Genomic DNA, 14,123 nt, shown 5'->3' with positions numbered 1-14,123 from the left:
GGCTTCACGAACAGTAGACGAATGCAACGAATGAGGCTTGCGACAACCACTTGTTCATCTAGAATGGAGTCTCACAAACAGCTTGTTCACAAACTGCCGATCGGGCTGTTCGTGGCTTTTTTGCGTTCGTAAGGCCGTTCATGCCCATGTCTAACTACCACACAGTTCTGTTCAATGTTGTAAATTTCAAATACTGGTGAATTAAAGCACAAATGAGATTCATAAACACATAGTCTGAAGGCAAGTAGAACAGCAAAATTTATTAAAGCTTAAAAAATAGCAATCCGTTGAAACTAGTATTCATTTTCAAAAACTAATAAATAGCTGTTGTATTCTTACTTCCTCCAGAAAGTTAATAAGGCAAAACTTCACCACTCCTTTTTCCTGCAAAAATGGACTCTTTGTAAAAAGCTAGTCTGGCAAGTTAAAAGCCAAAGACAGACATGTGAATTAAAACACCCATTGTGGGTTCTGATAATTAACTCTGACCAAAGCGAGTGAAGATGCAGAGTTTATTGTCTATAGCCATAGGCCGTCACAAATTTTCCAAACATCACATCAATTAATAAACAGTTAGCTTCTAGTATCACAATTTAAAAAGGTTAATTAAAATTAATTAAAACAGTACAGTATACCAAACTATCGCAGGAGTCACGAAACAGCCTCATTTCATGGTAACCTTAGATCTTATCTTCTTGGTTGCAAGTGCAAACTGAGAGATTCTGTAAGACACAGAATCTTGTTATCTGTGTCAGATAACAAGAACACAATCTTCTCAATTTCAGAATATGTGTTTGTGACTGGTAGGATTCTGGCCAAGAATTTAGCTCTGGGTACACTGTATAATGTACAGTAAAGTAGGTTGTGGGGAAGGTTCTCCACTGTAGATGATCCACAAATGCAGCTGCAGTGTTCTATAGAGATGTGAGAATAACACCCTGCCAAAAGAGCTGATTGCATCATCTGAAAGCACAGAGCAGTGAAAGACACTCTGAGATTATAATGAGAAATGCTGGCTAGGTAGGTGGCTCTTAAGTGATCAAATTTAATTAATTTATACCAAGGAGCTGCCTTGGATTTTAATATTGATAGCTGGTCCATCACTGCATCTGACTTGTAAATCCATTCCCTAAGTGGGAAGTTGTTGGCTGAGACCCCTAACGGGTCGTCAGGGATGGTGTACCTTTGGCAAATGGTGGAAAGAAAGCCAGGGCATGTGGGGTCGTTAGAAAGTAATAAATTTGCTGACTGGCAGCTTAGGAAGTCAGAACTGGAAAATTTGATCCTTTTCCAGTACTTTAAAACTGCAAGGTGTACCCACGCCCTAAGGAAGGGGAGTCCTGTTTCCGCTCTCATCAGAGCAGCGGGAGCGCCTTTGGGTAAAGCCAAAATCCGTCTCAAAAACTGATTTTGGATTACCTCAAGACTGGTTAGAATATCCTCCTTCCAACCCCACACTTCAGCTCCATACAAGAGGTATGGGACGACCTTGCTCTTAAATAATTTCAGTGCTGGATCTATCAGTTGACCCCCCCCCCCCTTTGTATGAAAAAAACATATGATTGTCCCTACAATTCTTAACGTTGAGGATTTAACCATCACCAACTGTGTCTTCCAATTCAGTCTCTTTAAAGGTTACCCCAAGATATTTAAAGGAGCTGCATTGTTGGATTGGGATGCCAAGGATGCTCCAGCAGGAGATTTTTGGCTTTCTCCTGAAAACCATTACTTTTGTCTTTGTGTAGTTGTCATTGAGAGCTTCTTCATTACAATAATGGTCTAATTGATCTAAGAGTCTCCTCAAGCGTTATTCTATGCAGAGACTTCAATGTGAAAATTGGGGCGGACAAATTTGAGGCAAGAGAAGGTGTGAACACACAGATTGCTACGAACACCCATTTCCTAGAGTGCTCAGCAAAGGATTCAGTGGTAAACAAGTTTGGCCTTAAACTGCTGAATCTGCTTTCTCTGTCCAACTTGTATATTTGCACGGCAGCTCTTTTGATTCTACAGGGGGGTCCTTTACATATGTGGCGACGTCTGGCACTAGCACTGTTGACTACATAGCCATATCTCCTGATCTATTGAACTGGGTTTTCAACTTCGAGGTTTTAGATCTAACATTAACTGACCACTGTCCCCTGAGACTGTCTCTTGCCGCCAATTAACTCTGACCATTTCCTTCATCCACTGTTCTATATAGAGCAACATACAATGTGTGTGGGTTATGTGCTGTCAAGTCACCTCCGACCTATGGCGACCCTATGAATGAAAGACCTCCAAAACGTTTTATCATTTACAGACTTGCTCAGATCCTGCAAACTGAAGGACGTGGCTTCTTTTATTGAGCCAAGCCATCTCATTTTAGGTCTTCGTCTTTTCCTACAGCCTTCCACTTTTCCTAGCATTGTTGACTTTTCCAGAGAATCCTGTCTTCTCATGATGTAACCAAAGTACGATAGCTTTAGCCTTGTCATTTTAGCTTCTAAGGAGAATTCAGGCTTCTCTAGTACCCACTTATTTGTCTTTTTGCCTGTCCATATTATCTACAAAACTCTCTTCCAGCACCACATTTCAAATGAATCAATTTTCTTCCTGTCAGCTTTCTTCACTGTCCAATTTTCACATCCATACATGGCAATGGGGAATACCATAGTCTGGATTATCTTGATCTTGGTTCCCAGAGAGACATCTTTATCTTTAAGGATCTTATCTAGCTCCCTCACAGCTGCTCTTCTGAGAATCAATCTTCTTCTGATTTCTTCATCGTTGATTGATGATTGAGCCAAGGAATAGAAAATCTTGAACAATTTCAATTTCCTCATTTTCAACTTTAAAATTGTGTAATTCCTCAGTAGTCATTACTTTTTGATGTTGATGTTGTCATAATCCTGCTTTGGCACTTTCTCCTTTAACCTTCATCTGTAGTTGTTTCAAGTCTTCACTATTTTCTGCTAATAATGTGGTGTCATCTGCATATCTCAAATTGTTAATGTTCCTCCCACCAATTTTCATGCCGCCTTCTTCTAGATCTAATCCAGCTTTCCTTATGATATACTCTGCATAGAGGTTGAACTGATAGGGAGATAATAAGCATCCTTGTCTGACACTCTTGCCAACTGAAAACCATTCTGTTTCCCCATATTCTATCCTGACAGTAGCCTCTTGTCCAGAGTACAGGTTATACATCAAAACAATCAGATGTTGTGTCACCCCCATTTCTTTTAAGACTCTCCATAGCTTTTCATGATCCACACAGTCAAAAGCTTTGCTGTATCCTATAAAATACAGGCTGATTTTCTTCTGAAATTCCCTGGTATGTTCCATTCCATCTTTGTAAATTTGCAATGTGATCTCTGGTGCTTCTTCCTTTTCTGAATCCAGAATGAGCATCTGGCATTTCTCATTCCATATATAGTAAGAGTCTTTGCTGTATAATTTTGAGCATCACTTTGTTTGCATGGGAGATTAACACAATTGCCCAATAGTTGCTGCACTCTTTGGCATCCCCCTTTTTTGGAACTGGAAAGAAGACTGAGCATTTCCAGTCTGTGGGCCATTGTTTTGTTTTCCATATTTGTTGACAGATTCTTGTTAAGATTCTGATGTACTCCATTTCTATAACTTGAAATAGCTCTTTTGAATTCCATCTACTCCAGGTGCTTTGTTTCTCCCAATTGCTTTGAGTGCGTCTTTTATTTCACTTTCTAGGAACTTCATCAAAAATTCTTCATCAAAAGTATCATCCATCTCTTTTGTATAGTTCTTCAGTGTATTGTTTCCATCTTTCCTTTATTTTGCCCTTACCAGATACTGTATTTCGGTGTTGATCTTTTAGCATCCAAAGCCGTGGCCTAAATTTCCCTTTAATTACTTGGATCTTTTGGAACAGATCTCTTGTTCTTCCTTTTTCTCTTCTGTTTCTTTGCACTCTTTTCCTCTTCTATTTCTTTGCACTGGTTATTATAATAGATTTCTTTGTATCTGTGTGCAAGTCACTGAAAAGCTGCATTTAGAATTTTGACCCTATTTCAATCAGCTTTTACTTCTCATCTATCTTTAGCAATTTTAAGAGTTTCCTCAGTCATCCATTTAAGCTTTTCCTTTCTTTTGGCTACAGAAATAGTCTTTGCACATGCTTTCTTGATAATATCTCTGGTTTCAGCCCACAGTTCTTCTGGCTCACAATCAATTACTTAGTATTGCGAAATATTCTTCAGGAATATTATTTAGATTGTATACAATATGCCTCTGAAAGAATTTACCTTCAGGGTTACTTGGTTCTTGGCTCTGGCTGCCTTGTGTAATGCTGTCATGCCATCTTTGGCTCTGTAATCTAAATGAGCACCTCCATTTTTTAGAGTTTTTATCACTTCAACAGCATTGCCAAGCTGAGCAGCCAAGGTTAGTGGGGTTTCTGAAATGGACAAAAATGAAAAGAAGCAATTAATTAGAGAATTCATATTTTAACTGATGACACGGTGTTCTACAAGTCCTTTTTAGACACTTATAGAAGATTGTTTTAATCAAATCCAGACTCTTCACACACTAAGAGTTTCTTGTATTAGAGTTACCGAAAATTTATGTATTTCCTTTCTACCATTTATTTCATACCTCCACTTTCTAAGTCATGATAGTTAGGATCAAGTCCTCGGTCCAGCATCTTTGTTATTTTTTCAACAGAGAGATGGTGAACATGGTCCATAAATTTTCTCAGATTAGCCTGTAAAAACATTATGCAAGATGTTTTATTACTATAAAATATACATTTCAGCTACAAGCAAAATGTGAAATTTGAAGGTATGTGCATATGCTCATAAAAGGGTGCATGCTGAACATGTAGTGGAGCAGCTGGGGTCGAATACTTCCTAAATTATCATTTATCACCCTACGTACATTTTGATTGCATGCTTCAAGCAGATAACTCTATGAATACTTCTTATTTATATATCACAGTAAATACATGTTAGTAAACTGAGGCAGGTACAGAACAGGAAGTCATATAATCCCTTTATTCCAACTCACATTCAGTGTACACACTTTTGTATATATATGTACACAGCATGCATCCAAATTATTTGTAGTCTAAATAAAATAATGTCATTTATAACCACATGAGATCAGTACATGTACGAAGTTATTAAGATGTACCATGGGGTTTTCTATGCATGCATTTTCAGTCTTGGGATAGGGCAAGATCTGAAATTAGTGACTAAAACAAATAAGAGAATAAGTTAAAAGGGATGTATTTCCTTCTCAAGAGCACCTCACAACATAAACGTTTGGCTTTTAAAAGGCCATAGCTTAACTGAAAAAACTGCACCTTAGGTCAGTCATTCTGTAACTCCTGGGACATAACAGAGTTATGAAGGGAAAGACAAGCAGCTGCCTCCTTCAGTCTATCAGGATAAGCAATCCTAACATTCTTCAAATGCTTAGAATTCTTACCCATGGGGCCCAAATGCAATTTTCCTTGTGACCCCCACCTTTTTGTACAGTGAAATCTGGATCTGGTGTGAAATATCCGAGTACCTCAAGTTCTTAAAGAACTGGAGCAGTCTATTATACAGCATGTGGATCCTATGGAACAAGCCCTGCCCTGTAGCTGTTCTCATAATGTATGCCTTTAAGGCGGCCCTTTAGCGATTTGGTATTCCAATTAGCCTCCCTACCTGACTCTAAGTTTTGCCTGCTGTGATAGCCATTAGAAAGGTTTTCAACACCTAAATTATCATCCATACAAGACACACCATTTATTTATAGTCTGCCTTTCCTGCTGAGACTCAATGAAGATTAAACAGAATAAGGCATTTCAATCAAATTTCATGAGACATCCAGCAACAATGCAATGTTATTCCAGCGTAACTCCAGTCTAATGCCAAGGAAATCAGTGATCTGATTATCAAGTTACACACCTGCAGAGAACTAGTATTTGCAAATGTGCTAGTCTTTGCCTAGTAGTCTTAAAAACTCTGCTGAACTACTGTTCAGACAGCACACTGCATGTTCTATCAAAATACACCTAGTATACCTGGGTCCTAATCTCTTGAAGGGTAACATACTCCTTTGGATTAACCCAGACACTAACATTGCAATCCTAAACAGAGATACTCCAGATTGGAGTAACTCTCCACAGGATTGTACTGTGAGAATGTTAGATTTTCTTTGTAGTAAAAGGACCAATTTTTTAAAAACATTTAAAAGTTTCCACTTCTGGCTGTTTTGGATCAGTGAATAAGAAAGTCTCACTTGGAGGCAAAAAAAGGAAAAAAAATCCACTCAGCCTTGAATAGATCAGCTCACACTTTCACACTTGCATTATCTGATGGATGGGGCAAAGTAAAGTGCATCTGTGGCAGGGAATTGAGGGATGTGTGGATATCTCTTTGAGAGATCCAAAGGCTTAATTGCCCTCAAGCAAACTACATGGCATGTTGCCATATGCCCTTCCTCAGGCTCAATGCAAAAACTTCCTCCTTATGCAGAGATGGGGAAAGGGTTGCCAGATCCCCTTACCCTCCCAGTGGGGTGGAGGAGAACCCGGCACCCACCTTTTCTCTTTTCTCGTGCGCGTTTGGGGCCCAAATTGGCCCAATGAGAAGTGCGGGAGCATTCCCAGGGCCTGTGCAATGCTGTCACTTCCCACCACCAGCCAGGTTAATGGGGGCAGGGGGCGGAGGGTGGGAGCATGGGATCCCTGCCTCCACTGGGGGACCTGTCAGCCCTAAGTGCAGAAAGAGGAATTCTTGCTTACATGGAGGTCCTGTTTATAAAATATTTCTTCCCAGGACTATATCCAGGCACAGACACAAGTTTCATCACTCAGGGCTAAGGTTTTAGAAACTGGAATTTTCTCAAAAGGTAAGAGAGATCCAAATAAACACAGAATTCCCAAGTTCAATCATCCAGTTTTTCTTGTGAAAAAATGAGAAAAATAGGCCATGAGGAACATAGAAAACTAAAGCATGCTCTGACTTTCTCTCTAGGTACATCTCTAGAGAGACAATATCATCTGAACAAAGGCCATAATGTCACAACATTGGAAAACTCTTGTGAATAATTCATTACACTAGCTTCTTTTTCTGTTTGACTTCAGATAAATGGATGTGCATAGGATCACAGCTCATTGATATGCAGACTGCAATTTTCATTTTATTTTCTTTGACATGTTATTAAAATAAAGAGTTTTAATAAAAAGGTCAATGATTACATCTGAGACTAGCAACATTTTCTGGTATTTTAATGTGTAAAATGCTGTGCAATATTTCTACAAAATTGGATGTACCTTGGTATGTAGCTTGGCTAGCTGCTTCTCATCAAGATTAAATGGCTTATACACTCTTTTCTTGTATCTAAACTGAAAAGACAATAGAGAAATTAACTGTTATTCTTCATTACAGAAATAGTTGTGTGGGGAAAAAAATAGTTATGGTGACCATTCTGAAAACTGTCAGCAAATCAGTCAGTGTCTTGAGGGTCAGTTAGGATAATCAACTCCAGGTTAAGAAATTCCTGGAGATTTGCGGAATAGAACTAAGGAAGGGCAGGGTCTGGGGAGGGAAGGCACCTCAGCAGGGTATAATGTGATCGAGTCTACCCTTCAAAGCAGCCATTTTCTCCAGGGTAACTCATTTCTGAAGTCTGGAGATCTGTTTTAATTCTGGGAGATCTCCATGCCCTACCTAGAAATTGGCAACCCTAGGGTTAGTTCACATAAGAAATAAAATATTAAGATGCTAACTTATGAGTTTCTGGTAACATGGATATCTATGAACTCTCCCACTGAAATGAGTATTTTAATAGTTTCCTATATGGATTTCTGTTGGAAATAACATATTGACTTTCAAACTCTACAGAGTTCTTCATTAAATGTTCCTGTGTATAAATACTCAAACACTTGGCTATGCTCACCTAGCAGAAACATATAATACCACTATTGTGGCACAAGAAAATTCACACCAAATGGGTTCAGTTTCTTTCAGTGCAACATCTTGTTTCTCAATTCTAGTCAACCATATAGAAACAGGCTGTCCTGCATTCTGCAGTCAGGCCCAGGCAGATTTTCTCAAAGTGATACCAGACCCTTGCTGCTAATATAGGGCATATAGGCTGTGAGGTAATTGGCTCCAGCTGCCCTGACAGAAGTTTCTGGAGTTCTTGGGGTGGTGCTGTGCACTGGCCTGGATCCTTAGGTGGTGCAGCTGTGTGCTGGCCTGTGTGCTGTGTGCTGCAAGAAAGCACTTCCCTCGGTGCCCTGCTACAGTCCTACAGAGGGACTGTGTGCAGCCACTCTGGCACTTCACCTCCTTTTTGACACCTCTGTCTGGGCCTTCCACTGCCACCATTCCTGTGGATTGGGAGAGGGCCCTGGGGGGAGTACAGGCCTGGGATTTGAATCATGCCTGGAGACCTAGCAGCTGCTTCAAGGGCCAGTGGTACAGTTTCTCTTGCAGACACTGAGAGAGTGTCCTTTGATGCTGCTGGTTCATCCTCAGCAGGCCCCTCTGCAGTGCCAGGACCTCCCTGGTCTCACTAGTTATCCTCAACCACCAACCTGGGCTCTTCAGGCTCCTCCCCAAGGGAGAATTCTCAGTCAGAGGCACTGAATTGGTTGGATGGTGTCACGACACAGGCTGTATAGCAAATGGGCCAATCAGTAATGATGATGGATTGTGATTGTTATATTTTGCTTGATTTTAATTATTTCAAAATGTGATTTTATTATGTATGTTTTAATTTGTTGGCTGCCTTGGTAGCCCTTATGAGGGCAGAAAGATGGGGTATAAATTGTGCTAAATAAATAAATAGTATCACCTTGGACACAAAGAGGTAGCAGCTGGAGCCAAACAGGGGTCCCAGTTCCAAATAGATAGCTGCATTCTTTCCAACTCATCACTAAGAAATTACGTGTGTGATGTCAGAGAAAATTAACCTTGTACTGTCCACAAGGGAACAGTCAGCTCTTCTGCAAAGATGAATGAGAACTTTGGTTGCAAGAGATTGTTTCTGCCACCACCATCCTCCTTCTTTCTCTCTCCGTCATTCTCTGCTTGCAGAGGATACTTTCAAAATACATCTGCACTAGCATATCAACTAACCTAATTATATCTGAGATTTGAAAACATTACAATTCTATATTCTTGTCTCATTCTTCCTTTAAAAATAACCTTACTTTTTACAGAATTGCTCATTAAAATTCCACTACAGCTAGTGCTCATGCTCTCAACACGCTACAATTTCCTACAAACTAGTAATTATACATTGTGACCCAAGACAAAAATAGAGTAGTATTTACTAGATGTTATTCAAAAAATTCCATGAAGGAGATGAGGAAAAGTGTTCTGAGCAATATATTCATCTTTTATACGATGTGTTTGAGTGCTTAGGGATGGGGGAAGAAGGAAACGCTAGGGTTGCCACCTTTTCCTTCTAAAAATAAAGTCCCACCACCACTTTTGCTTTCCTACCCACATCTCTCTTATATCCCATGAAAGATTAGCCCCATGATGCTAGGGGAAAGGCCTCAGTCTAGGCATTCCCTCCTGGTCCCCTGACTGGTTAGTTGTGTGACAACTTGTCCCTAGGAAAAATCCTACAAAGATGCTGACAGATTGTAAGGAAGGAGACTGTCCAAATATCTACCCCACTCTTTAAAAGGCCCTATTAATGGGGTATGATACACATCCTGTCAAATGGTAGAAGCTGAATGCAATCTTTCCTTCCTGAAATACCTGTTAGAATTAGTATAACAGGTAACAGGAAGCCACAGCATAGCATTTTGCTAGAATATACTACATTTTGAATTGTACTTTCCTTGGACTATTTACTTGTCCCCCCTTCCCCAAATCACAGATGAAACATCTGTTCTCTTTCTTAGCTTTCTTCCTCACACAGTGACTTGAATTCCCTTTCTCCTCTCCTTCAAAAGTCCATAATTTCCATCCCAGAATGTCATACATTGTCATATAAGAGAGCTGTTAAAGCTCAACTGATCTATCTGAAATATATTCAACAGCTGCAGCTCCAGCCAACAAGTAACAGGAAAAAAAGAAAAACAATAAAGAAACATCCAAATGAAAGTGACAAGAACTTAGAGCAAAAAACACCTTCTATTGGATTTCAATTTGTCTATAGCAAGAATTTTCTGCAATCTGAGGCATATAACGTGGCCAGAACAGTCTGGGAGAGGCTGTCATCTGCCCACTAATTTAAAAAAAATCTTTAGACAAAAACAATGCAGCCCATTATCACCCAATCCTTAATCTGCCCTTTCTGGGCAAAGTGGTTGAGAGAACAGTGGCAGACCAACTCCTGGCTTTCACTCCTGTGTTTTGGATCCTTATTAGACATGGGCACGAATGGAAAAAAAAACTGAACATGCTGTTTGTTGTTTGTTGTCAAAGACGAACACGAACAAACGAACGGAAATGAACATGTCACATTAACGAACGTGTTCAGTGTTTGGTGTTCGTCGGCATCAGAGTGGCCCCCTTAGCACTTAGAGAGCCCATATTCACAGGGAATGTTCAGCAGACTCTACTCCAGCCATCAACCAAGTTTTGTCAAGATTGCAGTAAAGATCGTGGAGTTATACATTCCCAAATTCGACGCCCCCAAGAAACTCCCATTCAATACAAATGTAGCCACCTTCCCCATTTCACTTTGGACCTGTGCGGTGGACCTGAAAGCCGGACGCCTCCCCTGTAGGGCCAGACACCTCCCCTGCTCAGAACATAAAGCAACTGCTTCAGAGCTGCCCCTCGTGGCCAAAACCAGGAGCACCAGGCAGCACCCACCTTCCTGCCTTGACGGAAAGGGCTGGATGTGCAGGACAGGAGAGGTTGGGAATGGTCAGAGTGGTTCCAGACAGGGAGAAGTTTAAATAGGGACCACCAGCCCCAAGAACTGAGTGGTGATAGAGCAGTCCACACCACTCAGAGACACCTTTCCTGCGCAGGCAGGGCAGGAACTTCAAATAAGTGGCACAGGCTCCCACCAGCATCACCCACCTTCCTGCTTTCACGGAAAGGACAGGAAGAACAGGACAGGAGAGGTCATTGGGAAGGGTTGAACTGGTTCCAGAGAGGGATAGGTCAAAAAAGGGACCAGGAACTGGGAAGATCCCAACAGTTGCGAGGCCTCCTCTGAGCAACCCACTGATGTGCTCAGTGGTGGCAGCTGACATCACCCACCTTCCTGCCTTCGTGGAAAGGATGGGGTGGGATGGGCAGGACAGGAGAGGTCGTTGGGGAAGATCGGAGTGGTTCCAGAGAGGGTCGGTTTCATAGAGGGAGGGGGAGCTTGATGGGGAGAGGAGGACGAAGAGGACCCCAACATCCACCGTGTCGGATTGCGCAGACTGCTCCGGCATAGGCTTGTTCACCCCTCTTATGTGGTAGTAGAGGCTGTTGCCGGCATCACCCACCTTCCTGCCTTTGCGGAAAGAAGGGGGTAAGCAGGACAGGAGAGGTTGGTAGGGGTCAGAGTGGTTCCAGAGACAGAGAGGTCGACAGAGGGAACATCCAGGACCTTGACGGGGAGAGGAGGACAGTGGGTTGCTGCTGGCTGCATCATGGTGCAGGACTGGGAATACCCCTTCGTTGGAGAGTCATGGGCCAAGAAATCCACTGAGTCGTGGGGTGGCAGTGGCAGCTGACTTGACCCACCTTCCTGCCTTCATGGAAAGAATGGGGTCAGCATGGCCCGGAGAGGTTGGGAGGGGTTGGAGGGTTCCAGAGAGGGAGCGGTTGACAGAGAGAATGTCCAGGACCTTGACGGGGAGAGAGGACAAAGGGGTTGCTTGTCACAGCTGCATCACAGAGCGGGACTGGAAAGGTCCAAGACGGCGGCCATGGCATGGTATTCCCCCGTGCACGAAGGTGGCAGCAGCTGACATGACCCGCTTTCCTGGGGGATGGGCAGGATGGGATGGGCAGGACAGAAGCGGTCCTTGGGAAGGGTTGGAGCAGTTCCAGAGAGGAGGGGTCAAAAGAGGGAACATGGGAGTACACAGGGAGAAAAGGACAAAGGCTTCCTGGACGCATTGAACAGCATGACAGGGATGGAAGACCCCAACATCCACCCTGAAGGAGTGTGCAGACTGCTACTGTAGAGGCTTGTCTGCCTCTCCTGTGTCTAACTGGAGACTACCACCAACATCTGTCATCTTCCTGCCTTTGTGGAAAAGAAGTGAGTTGTGGGACCCATTCCCCCCATGCACAGGGGCAACAGCAGGTGCCCATGGATGGGGGCACACCTTACCTTGCTGCAAAACTGTATCTGCGAAAGCTTTTGAGCCGCCGCTCATGCCAAGAAGCAGCAGCAGCAGTACGGCACCCACTTTCTCACCTTCAAGGAAAGAGTGAGAGGGACCCATCCCCCCATGCCCAGAGGGGTCAGCAGGAGCCCATAGATAAGGAAACACAGGGCCCTATCATCATCAGCAGCAGAGCTGTACCTTGTGGCCAAAAGCGGCAGCAGCTGATATCACCCACCGTCCTGCCTTCATGGAAAGGATGGGGTGGGCATGACAGGAGAGATAGTTGTGAAGGGTCATTCCGGTTGCAACCGCAGACAGCGAAGATGAAAGAGGGACCATCCGGGGAATTGTCAGCTAGGGGACAGGATGGGCAGAATAGGTTGTGGAGAGGGGTCGTATAGCTGCCATCAAGAGAGGTAGAGGTAGAAAGAGGGACCGTTGGGGAACTTGTCTGGGAGAGAAGGACCACAGGTTGCCAGCCGTGGAAGCAGCCATGAAAACCGAGGAGCGCTGGAGCCCACTGCACAGCACCTTGGCCGAGAGCCACAGTAGACTTGGGGAGGCTCAGAGGGGAGGTAGGTCCAGGTCCAAAGAGGGATGCCCTAGGAGGTTTAGATTGACCTTCACGAAGGTCAACATGTCCACCAGGTCTGGGTGCAGATGTGCGTGGTGGGGACGGAGGAGGTCTCCCAGGTGGGAGAACACCCACTCACTCTGCACACTGGTGGGAGGGGCAGGACAGGATGTTGGTTGCCACAATGGACAGGTCCAGCCATACGGAAAATTTTCTCGCCCAATACTCCAAGAGATTAGAGGGGGGGCTCGGTGGGCTCTGCCAGGTACTCTTGTACCATAGCCCCTGCCAAATCCTCCACCGTGAGCGATTCACCCACTGTGCTGCGTCCAACTACGCAGCCCAACGACAAAGCCCAGAGATCAAATGGGGCTGTTTGGGTGGGTCTCTCCTGGCATGGCTCTCTTCCCAACTCCCCCTGCCCCTCCTCCTCCTGCTCGTCCACCTGCCCCTCGCCCCTGCCTGGTTCCCTCAGGCCAGCCTTCTCTTTCTGGTAATGGAGAACCGCTTTATGGAGGTCCTTTTTCCAGCGCAGCATCTGACCTGCCCGCATGGCGATGCTGCTGTTGATCTGGAGGTCACAGCGGGAGGCCATTTGGTACGGCACCTCATGGCGCAGAGGATGCAAGTGCTCAGCCACGTATGCCTGGATCCTCCTCACAAAGTCCCGGACCCTGGGGAGCAGCTCTTTCTTGCGCTTGAGCTCCTTGGCCAGGAACTGGTCAAGCCCATGTATCAGGGGGATGACCTGAGCCAGGATGGCCTCATAGGAGCACAGGAGCTTGGTGGCCTCCTTAAAGGGTTTCACCATCCAGGACATCTGGGCAAGGACTCTCCGTTCCATGGAGCTGAGGCTCAGCTCCTCTCCCCTCCTCAGAATGTCTGTGGATGACAGGATGTCCTGCAATGGGCCTCTCTGCTCCACCAGACGAAACATCATGTCATAGGTGGAATTCCAGTGGGTAGGCAGGTCCTGAAAGACATCGGGGTCCCCCCCTCCCTCCGCCTCTGGAACAGCTCACAGGAAGAGCTGATGCTGCGGGAGAAGTGGGAAACAAAGAGGCAGCAGCTCTTCAGCAGATAGTGCGTCCACAAGGTTGTTCATCCCAGCTGTCCCTTGGCTTGCTCCCCAGCCCAAGCACATCTCTCATCACCAGGTGCAGCTTGTGCGCCATGCACACCAGGCCCGGGAGGGATGCCTCTTTCAGGGGTGCCAACATGTTGCTTCCCGCATCCATCACCATGAAGCCGCAGACGAACCATTCTGCCCTCGCTGTCCACTCTCTCAGA

The 14,123-nt window shown here is 44.3% G+C and overlaps 1 protein-coding gene across 3 annotated transcripts in view; it reads right to left on the bottom strand.

Moving 5' to 3' along the window:
• Positions 1 to 14,123, bottom strand: part of SHANK2 (SH3 and multiple ankyrin repeat domains 2) — an 829,172-nt gene that overhangs the window by 711,042 nt on the left and 104,007 nt on the right. For 2 of the 3 annotated variants that reach the window (XM_054971067.1, XM_054971065.1), the window contains exons 4-6: positions 7,286 to 7,357; positions 4,615 to 4,723; positions 4,266 to 4,417 (exon numbers count right to left, since the gene is read on the bottom strand). In XM_054971067.1, the coding sequence (XP_054827042.1) occupies positions 4,266 to 4,417; positions 4,615 to 4,723; positions 7,286 to 7,357 (333 nt within the window). The remainder of the gene's footprint in view (positions 1 to 4,265; positions 4,418 to 4,614; positions 4,724 to 7,285; positions 7,358 to 14,123) is intronic. The other variant, XM_054971068.1, reaches the window with a different exon arrangement.

Source organism: Eublepharis macularius, chromosome 2, assembly GCF_028583425.1.
Source record: "Eublepharis macularius isolate TG4126 chromosome 2, MPM_Emac_v1.0, whole genome shotgun sequence".
Taxonomy (NCBI): domain Eukaryota; kingdom Metazoa; phylum Chordata; class Lepidosauria; order Squamata; family Eublepharidae; genus Eublepharis; species Eublepharis macularius.
The sequence above is the reverse complement of the archived record's forward strand: the minus strand, read 5'-3'. Positions and strand labels throughout refer to the sequence as shown.